The sequence below is a fragment of the Lupinus angustifolius genome, chromosome LG09 (genome assembly GCF_001865875.1).
Source record: "Lupinus angustifolius cultivar Tanjil chromosome LG09, LupAngTanjil_v1.0, whole genome shotgun sequence".
Classification (NCBI taxonomy): domain Eukaryota; kingdom Viridiplantae; phylum Streptophyta; class Magnoliopsida; order Fabales; family Fabaceae; genus Lupinus; species Lupinus angustifolius.
In genome coordinates this window covers 5433531-5451524 of record NC_032017.1, presented here as the reverse complement: position 1 = coordinate 5451524, position 17994 = coordinate 5433531, and the positions used below count along the sequence as shown (strand labels likewise).

The window sequence follows — 17994 nt, the reverse complement described above, 5'->3', positions numbered from 1 at the left end:
TGTTAAAAAAGTTATATGTTAACATCAAATAATATATATATTTTTAAATAGATTAAATATGTTAAAAACTTCAAAAAAATATTTTTTAGTTTATACGGGCGGACCCCCACAACCCGCTTAGGGCGGACTTGGGCTACAAATTGATATGTATAAATTGTATCCAGGCTTTTAGCCTGACCTAGTTTAGCTTAAACCCAATGTAAACTAGCCCAAATCCATCTAGATAACCCCTTTTTCATCTTCATCATCCACTTATTTGCAAATTAAACAAAATCATCAGTCGTAATGCACAAGTTTAGGTAAACTAGCGAGTTTGACAACTTTAAGCATAATACAACATCATTATTTACTCTTATATCAAACCTCCTAATATATATTATTGTCAAAAAATATTAGACTAAAATACAATAACATTCGACGAATTTTAATCAAATTACATATAATACCCTATTTTTTACACCTACATGAATTATATATACTTTATATACATTCATGTACACTTAAGGAGCGTCGATACAATTTACTTATACAACAATATATAAATATAATATACTCTCCTATTCTTCTAATAATATTTTTAAATCGAATTAAATAAGAGTATTTAAGAAAAAAGTAAATAAGAAAAAAACATAAAATATTACATAAAAATATCTGATATAAAAAGGATACCAAAACTTTATCAATATTAATATTGCTTTACAATAAACACTATAAAGAATTTTATATACAGCCCATTATTGTGGACACATTGGGCAATATACAGGTTTTCTAATAGATAGTGATATTCTCTATTTATTCTCTTAACTAAGTTATTATATATTTTCTCTTCTATTTCATAAAAGCATGATAGATCAATTAGGAGTGTTTACATATTGCTTTTTATTTTATTCAAAGAAAAACCTTATTCGGATGTAATTATATTGAATCAACTCTGACTTATCCATAATTATTTTTATCGAAACCACATGTATCCTCCACCAATCGGATACAAACAAGTTATAGTCATTATAGGTGTGTTTAGGGATTTTAATTTGACGCCTCTAATTAAGCTTGAATAACTCACAACTACATGTTTTTTGGTAGCCATGCATAAATTTTAGTTATAAGAATTTTAAAAATGTGTTTATTTATTTTCAAAATTGTGATTATTATTTTTTTAAATAAATTAATGTTTTTAAAATTCCCATTTCACACGTGCTATGGTTAATTCAATATTTTGACCTTAACATAGATTAAATAAGTTTTTTTGCAGAAACTAATCTTTAAATTAAATAATTAGATATAAATAAATATTAAAAAGTTAATCATATTTATTATTTGTCATTATGTATTGTATATTTATATTTGTATGATGAGGCTTTTTTGGCAATCATATAAATGTTTGTCTTTTTTTTTTACATTGAACTATTGAAGTATCACTCAATCAATTTTTGAAAATTAATAATATTTTTGAGGTATAGTAATAATCAAAGTAATTTTTAACTCTATCAAACAAAAAGAACCATTTTTATATACACTACAAATATCAAACCTCTTACATTATATTTAACGAATTTAATCATATATCAATTATGACAAATCTAATCTTATTAGTATTTTGGGTTTAAAATAATTTTTTTATACAAGAACACTCTATCATTCATGTTCATTTACAGAAAGGTAGTCTTGTGAGAACTGGACCATACTAGGTGGTTTGACCGATTTGGTCACTGACCAGACTTGAAAACGACTATAGTTTGCAGTCTTAATTGAATGAGAATTGGATCGCTTTGAACCAAAAAAATTCTGGTCTGACAGTGTTAAACTCGGTTAAACTGGAACAACCCGGAAAATAATCTTGATATTTTACTTAAATTAAAAAAGAACGAAACAATACTCTAATATTTTATTTTACTCCAATCCATAAAAATATTGAGAGGTGTTATTTTAATATAATTATATATTTATTAATAAAAATTATTAATTATATGAAATCATTCCACCCGACCAGACAGTTTAATCACTTAAACCGATTAAACCTTATAACATTTGACTCAAGTTTTATACATTAGTCTTTGGAGATGAATAATAAATGATAAATTGCAGTATTTTTGGTCTTACTGCTAAAAAAATGTCTGACTTCCTAGAAGGTGATTGTTGCTCTTGCACCACACTGTGGATGTTTACGTTTGGCTTTGAACAATGGCCACATGCTAATAACTTTTTTGTTATGATAGTATAAATGGTATTCTCACACATTTTTAGGTAAGTAACTAATATTTATAGAAGGCATAGTAGTACTTTACAACAAGTGTCACAACTAGAATCAACTATTTTTTTGTTATATTAAAAAATCTAATAAGAACTTATACCACTAAATTAATTATCAACTATATACTTTTATATATATATATATATATATATATATATATATTTCTGTCCTATTAATTAAATGCACCTTCACTGAATAGGGTCATCAACACGTGAGATACACATTTCATAGCCGACAATAATTATCGGTTACATCATCATCAACGTACCCTCTTTTCTTTTTTATATTATATACTTACTTTTCTTCTCCTTTCATATTTCACTGTTTTTTTTTTGCACTCGTTTTGGTCATGTTAATTGATTGAAGAAATTGTTACTTGGTCAAATGACAGTAACAGCTAATAAGTGGAAGGGTGTAGAAGAGTGTGATGGAGCTTTAAGGATTAGCACTACATGCAACATGACTGCCACACATGATGTCCCACTTTCCTGAAACATATCTTAGTTTAGTAGTGTAAGGCTTTACTAAATTCCAAAAATACTAATAAAAGATTAAAAGTTCGATGTTAGGAGCGACACTTATTGAGAGGACAACCGCACACTCTGAAAGACATTAGTTCCTAACACAATAGATGAGTGATGTGCTTGATAGTACCAAGAAAATCTCCAAAAAGACCTCGAGGCGTTGGTCTTATAGTGTAAGACTTTGCTAAAACCCCAAAAAGAGCTAAAGGTCACGAGTTGGATTCCTCCAATCGATACTTGTTGGAAGGAAGTCATGCACCGCAAATAGATTAGTTCCTTACTAATAGAGTGAGAAAATACATAGATAATAGCAAAAACAAATCTCACTTGTGCCATTACATCCGATTATGTTCCTTATTTTGTCTTGGTCTGGACAAGTAGGTAGTGAACCCTATAGTGTTTAGAAAAGTCATCACCTTGTGTCTCTGAATGAGGCTCGAAACTTCTGCATGTTATTATTGACTTTCCCACATTTAGAACACGCATATGCATATATATAATAAGCACCCTCTCCTTTCAACTCTCATCACACTACCGAAAACATTATCAAATCATCACACAACCTCCTTCAATATTCTTAACCTTTCTCACTCTCTTCTTCTCATAGCCTTAAGTTATTATATTCACTAATAAAGCGTTGGCCTAGTGATATAAGGTCCTACTAGATCTCAAGATCGACGATTCGATTTCTAAGAGCAACAATTGTTGGGAGAGGTAGCCACGAACGTTTAAAGAGATTAGTTACTTATCCAAAAAGGAGGACCTTGGTAGTACCAAAAAAATCTATTATCTTCATCATTAGATATGAACATGAGTGATGAAATTGATGTTCCACCCTTCTTTCTTTGCCCTATCTCATTAGAAATCATGAAGGACCCAGTTACTATCTCCACAGGCATCACCTATGACCGAGAGAGCATTGAGAAATGGCTTTTCACTGAAAAAAACAAGACATGTCCTATAACAAAACAACCCTTCTCAGATTCCATTGATCTCACTCCAAACCATACCCTTAGAAGACTTATACAAACTTGGTGTACTATGAATGCTTCTCATGGCATAGAAAGAATTCCAACTCCAAAACCTCAAGTCAACAAAATACAAATAACAAAGATCCTCAAAGATGCTTATCATTCACCTCTTTTGCTGATCAAATCTCTGAGTAGGCTCAAATCCATCGCTTCTGGTAGCGAAGCGAATAAACGTTGCATGGAAGCTGCAGGTGTTGTTGAGTTCTTAGCATCAGTTGTAATAAGCAACATACACAACAATGATTCTGCAACAAGTGCTGAAGATGAAGCTTTAAGTATCCTCCATGATCTTCATGTATCAGAAGCTGGTTTGAAGATTCTGCTAGGGTTCAAAAACGGTGAGTTTATTGAATCCTTAACAAGGGTGATGCAAAAGAGTATCTATGAGTCAAGAGTTTATGCATTGTTCTTGCTGAAATCAATGTCTGAAGTAGCTGAACCAGTGCACTTGTTCCATATAAGAACCGAGTTATTCATGGAGTTAGCACATATCTTAAAAGATCAAATTTCACATAAGGTTTCAAAGGCAACACTTCAGACACTAATAGAACTGTGTCCTTGGGGTAGAAGCAGGATCAAAGCTGTGGAATCAGGTGCTGTTTCTATTCTCATAGAGCTTCTTCTTGATTGCAAAGAAAGAAAGCCTTGTGAAATGATGCTTGTGTTGTTGGAGTTGCTATGCCAATGTGCTGAGGGAAGAGCTGAACTTTTAAGCCATGGTGCTGGGTTAGCTATAGTGTCCAAAAAGATTCTTAGGGTTTCTACAATGTCAAATGATAGGGCTGTGAGGATTTTATTATCTGTTTCTAGATTCTCTGCAACTCCAAGTGTTGTTCAAGAAATGTTGAAAATAGGTGTAGTGACTAAACTTTGTTTGATGCTTCAAGTGGATAGTGGAAACAAGGCCAAGGAGAAAGCAATGGAGATACTCAAACTTCATGGTAGAGTATGGAGGGATTCTCCTTGCATACCCAACAATTTGATTTCTTCATATCCAGCTTATGTTTGAATTAATGATTTTTTTTTGGTACTATCAACGATATCCTCATATTTTGGTTAACGAACTAATCTCTTTCGGGGTGTATGATTGCCCCTCCTAACAAGTCTCGTTCTTAGGAATCAACCGCTGACCTTTTGATAATTCTGTGGATCTAATGAGGTCTTACACCATTAAACCAACGTCTTGTTGTATATTTTAATTAATGATAAACATTATTCTTTTGGACAAATTAACTTATTAGTGTATATTATTTTGGAAATTACAGTTAGGGAATAGGTATTTAGATATGAGTATCAACCATTGCCCACAAAAGGTATAGGTTGGGTAACAAATTTGGTTTTGATATGAGTTTGGTGACAATTTAGTACTCTCTTTGTAATTGACTAGTGACCCATAAATCGTACTACTTTTGTTCCTTATTTTCTCATTTTTATTCTTTTTTTATCTTTTCATTTAACATTCAATTGCTTTATTAGAGGCCTAACTTGAATTGGAATTGCCAAATGAAAAATGAAAATTATTATTGAGAATTTGAGATATCTCTTATATCCATAGTGGAGATGTTAGATGTTCCATCTTTATTCAGAATGAAAGATGATTGCTACATTAGGAAAAACTCATTTCAATGATCTCAATATTTAAAAAAAGTTTAGTGTTTAGTTTCTAGTTCAAAAACATCCTTTGGTATACTCACAACAAAATTATCAATGCAACCTCTATTTTTTCAACAATTACTTCCCCTTTGGAAATAGTTAATCCTAATAGATTTAAGGTTCTATTTGCAACATGGAGTTGGAATTATAGTTCAGAATTTTAATTTGAATTATGCTTGAACTATAATTAGTTTAAAATTATATATTTGGCTTATAAAAACAATTATACATTACATAAAATTATAATACAAAAATCAATATTCCTAGTATTTGCAACAATAATGGTTGTGGCAAGGTGGAGATGATTTGTGGTGACAATAATAATGAGTGAAAATAGTTGTAGTAATGATGACAACGATCACATGGTTTGATAATAGAAGAAGGAATGACTACAACAATGGTGGTGGTACCGATAACAAAGTTGTGGGGGTTAGAGGTGGGGATGTGTTACAACTCTTTCACACAAGTACTAGTAAAACTAAAATAATACAGAAAAATAATGTGATCTAACACTTTTATTTTTAAGGTATTTTATTTTTAAGTTCAAATGCAAAACTAATAATTCGTTTCTCTAGTATCGGATATGACTCTTTTTCATTGGCGATACTAAAGATGATAGTTTGTTGAGTTTAGGAGTCGAGATCAGGTTTAAAGGTTGATTTAGTCAATATTTAAGGTTGTGTTCAAGTTCAAAGGTTGATCTAATCGATATTTATGATCGGGTTAGCTTCAAATATAGAGTCGAGTTCGAGTTTAAAAATAATAATTCGACCAATATTTAAGGTTGAGGGTAAGAGACACACCTCACCCAACTAGACTCAACCCTAATATGAAATAATTAATTAGGTGTAAATATATATATCGTTAGTCTTTCCTTTGATAAATACCTTAGTTTACAACATGTATGTATGATTTATCACATATAATGTACATTCTAAAATTATTTGTTTTTGGTGAATCCATCTTAATCATTGCACAATAGTTTTTCATCACCATAGATAGGTGTAAATTATCCTTACTTGTAGGTAGATTAAATTTTTTTCTGAGTTAAATTTTAGAGGAAAAAAAAATGAAATGAAAGGCTTTGAAATATGTATTTCAAACCTTCCATTTTCATTCGTTCTTATCCAAAATTTAATAGAATAAATTTTAAAAGAATGCACATTTTATATTCAAAACACTTCAACTCAAAAACTTACTTAAAACAATTATAGCAATGACGGGTATAATGATAAGAATGTTTTTGTTGCATATTAATCTTTATTTCCTTGGGGGAAAATATACAATGAAAATGTAAAACTTTTTTATAATATTATTGTATCATTTACTTCAAAATTTAATTATCATTAATTTTTTAAATAGAAGTAATGTAAATGAACAATAAGTAATATATTGACTGTGTATAAATCTTATACATACTAGCGTGTGCCTGTCAACCCGTTTTCCTATTGTTTGTAATGTGTATTCTACATATTAAGTTGTATTAATTATTGTAATTTGCAGTTGAATATATATTCGTTTGAGGTAATTGTTCAATCTTAAAGAAATGACGCATATACAATTGTGTTCATCAAGAATAGAGTCTTGATATCTTCACTTAATTTTATTTTCTAGCGTGTTGACATGTACTACTTTGTCCGTCAACCGCTTTCATATTGTTTGTAACGTGTAGTCTGGATGTTCTAAATGTCAAATATTCACATACTCTTTACTCAATTGCATACATTATGACCAATGCAATATATTTCATGCATTCCTATTTTTTAATTTAATGGATATACATTGTGACCAATGCAATAGATTTATTCAATAGATTTTAATTAATTAGATAAAAATTCACTTTTATATGAAGAATACACATTACAAACGATAGGAAATTGGGTTGACAGACCCAATTACAATATATAATACAACTTAATATGTAGAATACACGTTACAAACAATAGGAAAGCGGGTTGATAGGCACGGTAGTGTCTCTCAACATGCTAGTAAAGATAAAATTAGAAGTTATAAAATATGAAATAAATGTTTATTGGTATAAGTATAAATAAAGATGAAATTAGAAGTTATAAAATAAAATTAGAAAGTTATAAAATATGAAATAAATGTTTATTAATATAAGAATATATAAAGATGAAATTAGAAGTTATAAAATAAAATTAGAAGTTATAAAATATGAAATAAATGTTTAGTAGTATAAGTATATATAAAGATGAAAGTATAACTTATACAATAAAATTAGAAGTTAGAAAATATGAAATAGGAAAACCCAAAATAACTTCATGAAAATTAGGTTAGATTTTTCCTTTATTAAGTAGTATAGATATGCAACTTATAGTTAATGTATTTGAGGTGGTTATATAGGATTATATGATTTTTTAAATTAAATTTTTGAAGGGTAAAATAGGAATATATAAATTATGCCATGGTGGTGGTTACACCATATTTTGGCTTTATATATAGTATAGAAGTATAGATATAGATATATTAATGTATATTTCTTATACCTCAATCATGTAATTAACAATGTTGTCAAAAATGTTTTATTCCTATAGACAAAACAAAGTCACCATAATAATAATACATTTTTTTCCTTAAATGGTTGAAATATACCAAATGTACTACAAATTGTCTTCAAAGTTTACATTTTTGGTGTAATTGTGATTATATTAAATTCCCCTATAATCTTGATTTTGGAGCCGAAACGACGTCGTGACACGTTCCCTCTTTCTGGCGACTGGTATCTACACTGTGGTTCCCAAATCATAAAAATCATACTTTGACGGCAGAGATCCGATCTGAAACAAATTTCCATTCATTTCACTAACTCAAACCTTGAAGAACATGACGACGATGGATCCTTCTAGAACGCCACTTGGCCAAATGCTATTGGACGAAATCTCTCCGGTTATCATGCTCCTTTCTACTCCCGCCGTAGAAGATTCCTCCCTCAAAAACAACCTCACCTTTCTTCAAATGCTATCTCCTTTCTCTTCCTTCAATAACATCGACGGTTATTATATCAAATATCTTTCTCATTTTTCAATTCTCTCATTTTTCAATTCTCTCATTTTCTTACTTCGATTTTTGTGTGTGTGTGTGTGTTGCAGTTCCTGTTAGAACCGCTAGTGATCAACCTTACCGGATTCACAAGTTCAAATTGCGGTTATTTTATGGTTCTGATGTTAGGAACCCTGATTTGAAGGTATTTCGATGATTAATTGAATCTCAAAATTAATGAATCTGTTTTTGCTTTTGTTTGTTATCGTTTTCTGGTTGTGTTTATTAGGTAGCTAAAGAGCGTTTGGAACGAGTTATTACGGAAGCGGGGGAGAAAGTGTTCACTGAGGTCACTTCAGATGCACCAGAAATTGATCAACATCAGAAACTTGACAGTGAGTCAAATTCACTGTTGCATTATGTTTTTTTTACAGTTGTTTGTGTTGGATTTTTTTGTGTTTATTTTGATATAGTTATATCTGCAATCAAAAAAAGATTTAGGTGGTATTTTTGAAGAATTTGTAGATATTTGGACTTAGGAGAATAATTTGTGAAAATACGCTTAGCTAATGACCTTCTGCAAGTTCTTTTTAGACTATTTGAATAAGCTCTTGGCTCACAGAATAAGCTATTTTTAGCTTATTTAAAAAAACGTATTTGATTTAGTTATTTATTCAAGCAGTAAAACATGAAGATAGTGAGTTTGATGCAACATTAAGGTTTTTGCTTAGTGATCATGATTCATGAGACCTGAAGTTCAAATCCTGGAAACTACTTCTCCAATTCCAGGGATAAAGTTACATATATCTACTCTCCCCAGACCCCACTAAGTGTGAGCATCATGCATTAGACCTTCCTTTATTTACTCAAACATGAGAGACACACTAGTTCTCTATTAGAGGTAAAAATTGTAGACTATGTCATATCATAAATCATACAGTTCAAGTATCCCGAGTCCACCATATAAAATAATGAGGAAATAAAGGGAGCTGTAAATTAAAGGATTCAAGCGGGACCGATGAAATGGAGGATTGTTTCATGTGTTATATACTTATATGTGATAAAAAATGTTGTTCAAGGGAAAATTCTATAGAACAACTATAAGACTTGTGATGTTGTATGAGACTGAATATTGGGAGGCCAACTAGATAATAAACCGAATGTAGCAAAGATGAGAATGTTGTGTTGGATGAGTGGACACATTAGATAAGATAGGATTAAAAACGAATGTATAAAAGATAAAATTGAGGTAACACCTATCGTAAGAAAGATAGAAGAATCTCGTCTTAGGCAGCTCCACATGTGCAGGGAAGACCTATAGAAGCTTCACTAAGGAGAGTAGATCAAATGTCGAATAAGCCAATTGCCTGAGGAAGGTGGACTTGGTAACAAAGAAACACTATAGAAAAACTATGAGGAAGGTTTTAGAGGTAAATGGTTTGTCTATATATCTACTTTATGATAGGACATTATAATTTTATTTGATTCATGTAGCCGAACTGACCTGGTAGGAAAAGATTTGGTTATCATTCTTTTTAATCCGAAGTCAAAGATGAGTGAAAATATAATGTAGTTTGTGAGTAATTTAGGATTGTAATATATGTGTTTTGTTAAAAACCATAGGCATGCGTTTCTTTTGAAATAGTTTGTGAGTAATTTAGGATTGTAATATATGTTTTTTTGTTAAAAACCATAGGCATGCCTTTCTTGTGAAATAGTTTGTGATGTTGCATTAATTTTTATATGCATGTATGACTGTACATTATATATATAATATACTTTTTGTGAATTTCTCAGCCCTGTAATTGAGCTGCCCTTGAGCACAAATTTTTAGTTTGATTAAACCTCGAGCTTGGTGTATTTTAATTGAACAAGCTTCAGCATACTCTTGCTTTGCTAGACTCCACTTGTTTACAACACTTGGATGATTTGTTCATTTTTTGTTAGTATGATGTAAAGGGTTTTGAAATTCTCTCATTGTCTAAGACTTGGTTTGATTAACAATTGCTTTTCTAGGTTCTGAATACATAAATACACCATCATGGTTTCAATTTCTCAATAAAGAGCTTGTCCGTGTGGCTTCCTTTTCAGACCATGAAGCTTTTGACCATCCTGTGGCATGTAAGATGTAGTTAGAAATTTTGTTCTTCTTTTTTGTCTTTCCTTTACTTTTGATTTTCTATTACACGCAGTAGTATCCATACCAAGAAAAATCATAGGCAAAACGATTATGAAAGATTTAGAGATCAATGAATTGCCAATGAACATGATTTATGAGAGCATTATGACGTTGTTCGATCCATGTAGCCAACCCCACCTAATGGGATTAAGGATTGGTTGTTGCTGTTGTCTACTTTCCTTCTCCAGTGTCTTATTGGATTTAATTGTCTTTCTTCCTAAAAATAACTTGCAGGTCTTCTAGCTGTCTCTTCAAAGGATGAAAAGCCTATTAACAGATTTGTTGATCTTTTTAATAGCAACAATCTTCCTTCCCTTCTTAATGATGGTGCAATGGATCCAAAGATTTTGAAGCTTTACTTGTTAGTGCATGATAATCAAGATGGGTCTGTAGACAGGTATGGATGTTCCTTTGCTCTTGTGTTTGAGAAGCTAGGTATAATTAGATTTGCCATGAATGTTTGCACACGGAAGATGGAAGTTCAACTTCTTCCTTTATAACTCAAGAAATATTTTGGATGTTATTACTTTTTTGGTTATACCATTATTTGAGATAGAGCGTGAGCCTTGGTGTAACAGTAAGATTGCTTGCCTTGTGACATGGAGGTCATGAATTCAAATCCTAGAAACAACCTCCTCCCTTGTGAGGGTAAGACTGCATACATCTACTCTCCCCAGACTCCACTAGGTATGAGTCTCGTGTGCCGTGCCACCTTTTTTACCATTCTTTGAGATGTATGTCATACATGTTGCGGTGGGAGATGTTTTGGTGAAGATGGCTTATAGCATGCTTTTGGAAAAGACCATTTATTTGGAAACGGGTGGGCATATCTCAATAGGAGCACTTGGAGCATTCTTTGGTGTCTGTGTAGATGAGTATTTGAATACTGAAGTTTGGAATTTAGATACTATGCGAAGTTACTTGTGGAAATATTTCATCTATATCCTTACTCATTCTCATAATCATGGTAGAGTTGTTTAGATAAATAGATTTGGAAATGCTAGGCTCCTAGTGCCCTCTAAAGTCAATTTTTTGTCTGGGAATTAGTATTAATAGTTAATAGATTAATACAAGTTGCAAGTTCACAGGCTTCAAACTGTTCTGCCCTCGATATGTGTGTTCTGTGATGTTCTAGCCCAGAGTCAATTGGGCACTTGTTATTGCCCTGCAAGGCAGCCAATTTTTAATTTTAAACGAACAATTTGATTGTGGTGTTCTCGGAGAAAGTGGGTGTGTCCCACTTTAAAATATTTTCTGCTTCTTATATTTAAAGGTTTTAAGCTTTTGGCAGTAAGGATGGAAAAGATTTGTAGCATACTAGCATTGTACAAATTTTACGGTTCTGTAGTGTATTTCCTATTTAGTTCGAGTGTAATACGTGTGAGAGCCTTGCTACTATGTATTAGGAGTATGTATATGGCTTACCTTTGCTGTATGCCACTGGTTACTTGGAAGGAGTTGACATTTCAGACTTGTTTATATGGCAGCTTTGCTGCATTTCTGATAAAAAAGAACTCCACATTGACATGGAAAACTAAAACTGTTAGTTTGTTTTTTGTTTTTTCTACGGTATGAAGGATGCAGTTGGTTTGACTGTTTCCTGATTTCATTTGATCCAAAATAGATCAATGGATCAGGCAATATGTTTTGTTGAACACGGAAGAGTGGTTTTGTGCGATTAATTAAATATTCTTACTTTTACTCTATTTTGTCCTTAACATTCTATTTTGAAGGTCTACATATCATCCTTTGAGGATGGAGGTTTGTGAAAATTCATATAAAAATTAGAGGTGCATTTTTCAAGTTTCTTAGGGAGATTTTTGTATTAAGAACGAAGAATAAATACAAGGGAGGCAGAAATAAAACAAATCAGTGTAAAATGAAAAATGAAAAATAAATTGTTTTTAATAATTCCCCTGAAACATAAATAATACTAGAAAATTCCCTTGTTACATCAGCCTACCCATCGCCAGTGTAAACTGCTGCCCCTTTCTTACTCCAAGTCCATGTTTCTTTTCCTTGATCGCCCATGTCTTTGTCGACCCCTCACTGTCTACTTACCTCACTACTGCAGATTTAGAGGTTTGGTTTGTTGTCTAATGCTACTGGCATTTCATCCTTTTGGGAATCTTAAAATGATGTATACTTCAAAAGAAAATAATTTCAAACTTGAAAACCAGTCTTAACTCTCTGAGATTGAAGGTTGAATGTGATTTTTGTCTTCTAGAAAAATAAGAATGAAGATTTGACACTTGATAGTTGTTTTCTGGAATCTAATAATGCACCTGTAGGTACTCACAACTCGTTATTTTATGTGCTGATAGATTATTAGTTATATGCAGCATTAGACTTGTTTGAGTTCCTTTCTCTTCTTTTTTAACAGAGCAAGTAGAATATTGACAGAAATGAGGAGTGCATTTGGTACAAGTAACTGTTTGTTGCTTTGCATTAATTCTTCACCAGATGCTCCAATCAAACATGAAGAAAATCCTTGGGCTTCATATGTAAGTTTGTTTGGTTGACTAGTGGCTTCCTTTTGTTTTTAGTTTTTTTTATTAAGTACTTCATCTTCTTAGCTGCATGCATTTCTTTTTTCTTGTCTTTTGGAACCTATGTAAAAAGTAATACAAAATTTTGGTTTCAATAAAGTGAAAATATGCAATTTAGTCTATTCCTGAAATTTGTGATAGATATCTGATGCCTCACCTAGTCAAGATCATGGTTGCCTTCTTAACATTGATGATATCAATGAGGTATTTCACTTTTGCCACCACCAACAGTTCTTTGATTCACTATATATGATTGTATTTTGCTACTCATTTTTATGTGCTGAATACAGATCAAAGATCTAATGCAAAATTTATCATCTAAGCATATCATTCCAAACATGGAGCAAAAGATACGTGTGCTCAATCAACAGGTCATTTATGTTTAACCCTTTCTTTTAATTTGGTGCTTTGAATTTGTTATGCCAGACCCAATATTTCTTATTTTAACCCATATTCTGATTGTCCTTGTCCTTGTTTCGGAAATATCCTTCGTTTAGGTTTCTGCAACACGAAAAGGTTTTAGAAACCAAATAAAAAACTTATGGTGGAGAAAAGGAAAAGAGGATGGTGCAGATTCTCTCAATGGTCCTATGTATGTATGCTGTGTGTGTCTGTATAAGAATATTCATTTGTCTTATAATAGAATATTCATGTATTCTATCCACATATCATTCAATATCTTGCAACTTTCTAATATGGTTTTTTGTTTCTGTTATGAAAGGTACAACTATAACTCCATTGAATCCCAGATTAGAGTTTTGGGTGATTATGCTTTCATGCTACGAGATTATGAACTTGCCTTGTCAAATTATCGCCTAATTTCCACAGATTACAAGATTGATAAAGCCTGGAAACGTTATGCTGGTGTACAGGTATGGAAGGGGCCTTCAGATATTACATGGTTGTTACATGTTTAAGCTAGATTAAGATTTAAAGTTAAACATCCAATTCAATTTCTTTTGCCAAAATAAGGAATAACTTCCCTGATAACATTGAGCTATTTCAGAAGAATTTAAGTCTATCATTCATTTCCACACCAGTGGAATCTCTGTTGCCCCTTCTTTACTGAGTGACCCATTTATTTTCTTAATGTATGAGATTCTTTACATAGCTCTCTGCTTGTCATCTGAGCGACCCATTTTGTCTGGAGTGTTCTTTTTCACAGTGGTGTAGTTCTTTTGTATTTTCCAAGGCTCACATTATATGTTATCTGCTTGTAAGATATTCTCAAGATGCATCACTATTGGTTTGCCTACTTTATTTTTCAGGAAATGATGGGACTTACGTACTTCATGTCGGATCAATCAAGAAAGGAAGCTGAGTATTGCATGGAACATGCTTTTAACACATACTTAGTATGTATGATTTAACTTTTAGTATGAGAAAGATTAAGTAATATGTTTTTCTAGACGCTGCTCTATTATTGCTATGTTTCTTTTACTTTCTCTTTTTTATTAATAAATTTAATGCATCCAGAAACTAGGATCTCTGGGTCAGCAAAATGCAACACGATGTGGTTTATGGTGGATAGAAATGTTGAAGGCACGAGATCAATATAAAGAGGCAGCTACTGTTTATTTTCGTATTTGTGGTGAGGTAGTACTTTTTTTTCTTAAATAAAATTAGAGGAAGTAATTTAGGTACGTTTTCTGCTGTTGACATTATTTTCATCTTAGGATATTTTACATTCTGCTGTTATGCTTGAACAAGCATCATACTGCTACTTGCTATCTAAACCCTCCATGTTGCGCAAATATGGATTTCATCTAGTGCTCTCTGGCGAGCAGTATAAAAAGTGTGATCAGGTATTTGGCTGTCAGCAATATGCAGGTTTTTCCTCCTATTTAATAATGTGCTGCCTTTTTCTGACTATTTTCTGTCCTTTTCCATGTCATGTTTAGGTCAAACATGCAATTCGAACATACAGAAGTGCTCTTTCTATTTTTAAAGAAACTACTTGGAGTTATATTGGTGATCATGTTCATTTCCATATAGGACAGTAAGTTAGTCTTTGTTTCAAGATAGTATTTTGCAGTTTTTTAACCACAATGTATAATATGTACATGTACATTCTTTGAACTTTCTTAATTGAGATGATTGTTTTAGGTGGTATGCTTCTCTTGGGATGTATGATGTGGCTGTCAAGCATATGATGGAGATCTTGGCCTGTAGTCACCAGTCCAAGTCAACTCAGGAATTATTCCTGGGTGACTTTCTTCAAATTGTTGAGGTGAGAGTGCTTCTACTTCCTTTCCAGATGTCATGTTTAGGATTTAATTTGATATATTGTAATTCCTTAAATAGTGTACATTGCATGATGGTGTAATTTGTGTGTAATATGTTTGTTGAGGCTGAGTAGGAGAAACTAAATAATCTAACAGTTGTCTCAATTTTTCTTGTATACCATAGAAAACAGGACAGACATTTGAGGTAACAAAGCTTCAATTGCCTGTGATCAACATCCCTTCACTCAAGGTCATCTTTGAAGATTACCGGACTTTTGGATCCCCTTCGTCTGTAAGTTCAATCAAATTCCCTGCTCTTCCTTTCTTCTGGGTCTTGTGAGATTTTAATTCTCAGGTAGCCCGCTGCTATTTAAGTAGCAATTGTTACTCTTTAGCAGACTGGGTATTTGCTAGAATATGGGGATTATGCTTTTATGATAAATGGGTATATATTTGTTGTATTATCTATCAGTTAATAAGATTTCCCCCCTCTGGCAATCACAGTAATTCTTTATAAAATGTCATTAGGATTTGTTACAAGAAATAAATTCTTCATAAAATCATTTCCAGTTTAGGAGCTATCACCCACTCAACTAGTTAACGATGTTCCGAAAGTTGTTGATGAGTAACCATTTGTTCATATAATTAGGCACTTTAGTGGGAAATTTATGCCAAGAATTCCTCATTTTGTACATTCTGTTTATTTTTCAGATATTGTGAATCCTGTGTTCCTTGTCCTGAGTGACATACTTTTTTATTTCCCCTGTTAAGTGCAAGTTGTGTTCCATGTAGTCAGTTGCTTATTTGTATATATTTCTGTGTTTAAGAACCACAAAGCAACTCAACTTGAACGCTTAAGCTGTAGCATGAAGGTCAAAGTACGTGTTTTGATTGTTTAACATGTCCCTTTAGATTCAAGCCCATTGTGCTTGAAAGTGTGGACAGGTTAATCTCCCTCTTGCTGATTTTTATTTTAAGGGACTTTAGCTGATTATTAGGAACTGAGTCACTTGGTTTTTAGTCCCTTGCGGAAAGAATCATCTATTAAACTGTCTCCTAGGTCTCTTGGCAACCTTTGCTGCTTATTATGGCTTTCGTTCGTTTCACTGTGAGGTGAGCTCAGGTTTGCTTTGAACCAGTAGTCTAAACTACTGATTGGGTAAAATATAATTGATCATTAAAAAATTAATAACATCAATGTTACCCAGACAATACAATTTAATACAATGTGGACAGTTAGAGCACCCGCTTGTGGCACACATCAATTCATTCAGAGGAGATGGTGATTAGTTTTTGTTTGTGAACCCTTGGCAAGCTCATTACTAGAAAACAATAGAAATTATGCTTATCCTTATTTGTGAGGGAACTTGTGGGATGTTTCTTCTTTTTGTTATCCACACATATTTTGCTATAACCCTTATATCATGGGTTTTTATCTTAATATCTGTTAGTACTTTCATATTTTTGAGGGAAGCACCTGTTTCATGGATTTTGTTGCACATAAATTACAACTAAATTTACAGATGTTGTTTGATAGCTTGACATGTCACCAGTGACTAACTTTTCAGGCTAATACTAGTGAAGGCTTGTGGCGTTCTTTGGAGGAAGAAATGATTCAATCATTCTCTGCTGCCAAGACAAACTGGTTGGAGTTGCAATCAAAGCTTGTCTCAAGGAAGCACAGTCAATCAAATGTTTGTGTTGCAGGGGGTATGTGTTACAATGTCATCTGAAATTGATAATTGTACTGAAACAGATAGATTACATATTTTCTTACAAAAGACTTGAGAGTAAAATTGTTGAAAGTTGGTTTTCTGAAGAATGCTAATAATTTGTAAATTTATGTGTAGAGACTAGAGACTGTAGATGTGATGAGTTACTGCGAAACTTATCGTGTTTCTGTTTTCTTATCAAGAAATATGTCTGACCATTGTTTAACTCTTATACAGACTGAGCTATCATCTAATCGTGTTGTTTGAATAAGCAACCATTATCCATTTGAAGAAGCGAGTGTCTTATATTTGATTTTCTTTTGTGCTCAAAAGTATCTATTCTCTCTGCATTCTTGACAGATTTATGGGTAGGCATTCAGTGAGTTCCACTGATAAGGAATGCATATCCCAGGATTTTATCCTGTTATGATGTAGACACATGGTAATTTTTAGAAATCTTGTGATCAGCATTAGACCACCATGAGTGTACTTCTGGAGTGGAACAAGAGAGTCATCTCTAACATTTTCTCTCTTCCTAATTTAACCAGTGGAAATATATTTAGAACTTTTGGGATGTTAGTGTGTTAAAAATAGTTCACATATTTTACTATCCTATGACTGAGCTCCAAGCATGGTTGAAGAGGGATGGATTTGAGCCGAATCATTGATGGAATTCATTTAGGACAGATTTTAAGTTGAAATTAATGACATTAGAAATTTGATACTTTTTGACTGTCTTGTGCAAATTCTGTTGATGTTGTGTTTGTAAAATATTAAAATTTTCACCTTGCCAGGATTGGATTCATTGTAATATTAATTTTCAATTTCAAAATAAATTGGTGCACAAAATTGGTAAGAGGCTTAACTCCC

The 17994-nt window shown here is 32.3% G+C and overlaps 2 protein-coding genes across 3 annotated transcripts in view; both read left to right on the top strand.

Annotated features, from left to right (window-relative positions):
- On the top strand, positions 3318-5194 carry LOC109356559 (E3 ubiquitin-protein ligase PUB22-like). Its single transcript, XM_019599939.1, has one exon. The coding sequence runs from the start codon at positions 3580-3582 to the stop codon at positions 4813-4815; it is 1236 nt and encodes a 411-aa protein (XP_019455484.1). The 5' UTR covers positions 3318-3579; the 3' UTR covers positions 4816-5194.
- Positions 8171-17994, top strand: part of LOC109356556 (trafficking protein particle complex subunit 8-like) — a 21096-nt gene continuing 11272 nt past the window's right edge. For both annotated transcript variants that reach the window (XM_019599935.1, XM_019599934.1), the window contains exons 1-17: positions 8171-8472; positions 8570-8664; positions 8749-8854; positions 10476-10580; positions 10873-11035; positions 13022-13142; positions 13329-13391; positions 13478-13558; positions 13685-13779; positions 13909-14059; positions 14456-14542; positions 14664-14783; positions 14864-14992; positions 15089-15186; positions 15294-15417; positions 15597-15704; positions 16981-17122. In XM_019599935.1, coding sequence (XP_019455480.1) covers positions 8304-8472; positions 8570-8664; positions 8749-8854; positions 10476-10580; positions 10873-11035; positions 13022-13142; positions 13329-13391; positions 13478-13558; positions 13685-13779; positions 13909-14059; positions 14456-14542; positions 14664-14783; positions 14864-14992; positions 15089-15186; positions 15294-15417; positions 15597-15704; positions 16981-17122 — 1957 coding nt within the window. In that variant the 5' untranslated portion in view covers positions 8171-8303. The remainder of the gene's footprint in view (positions 8473-8569; positions 8665-8748; positions 8855-10475; positions 10581-10872; positions 11036-13021; positions 13143-13328; positions 13392-13477; positions 13559-13684; positions 13780-13908; positions 14060-14455; positions 14543-14663; positions 14784-14863; positions 14993-15088; positions 15187-15293; positions 15418-15596; positions 15705-16980; positions 17123-17994) is intronic.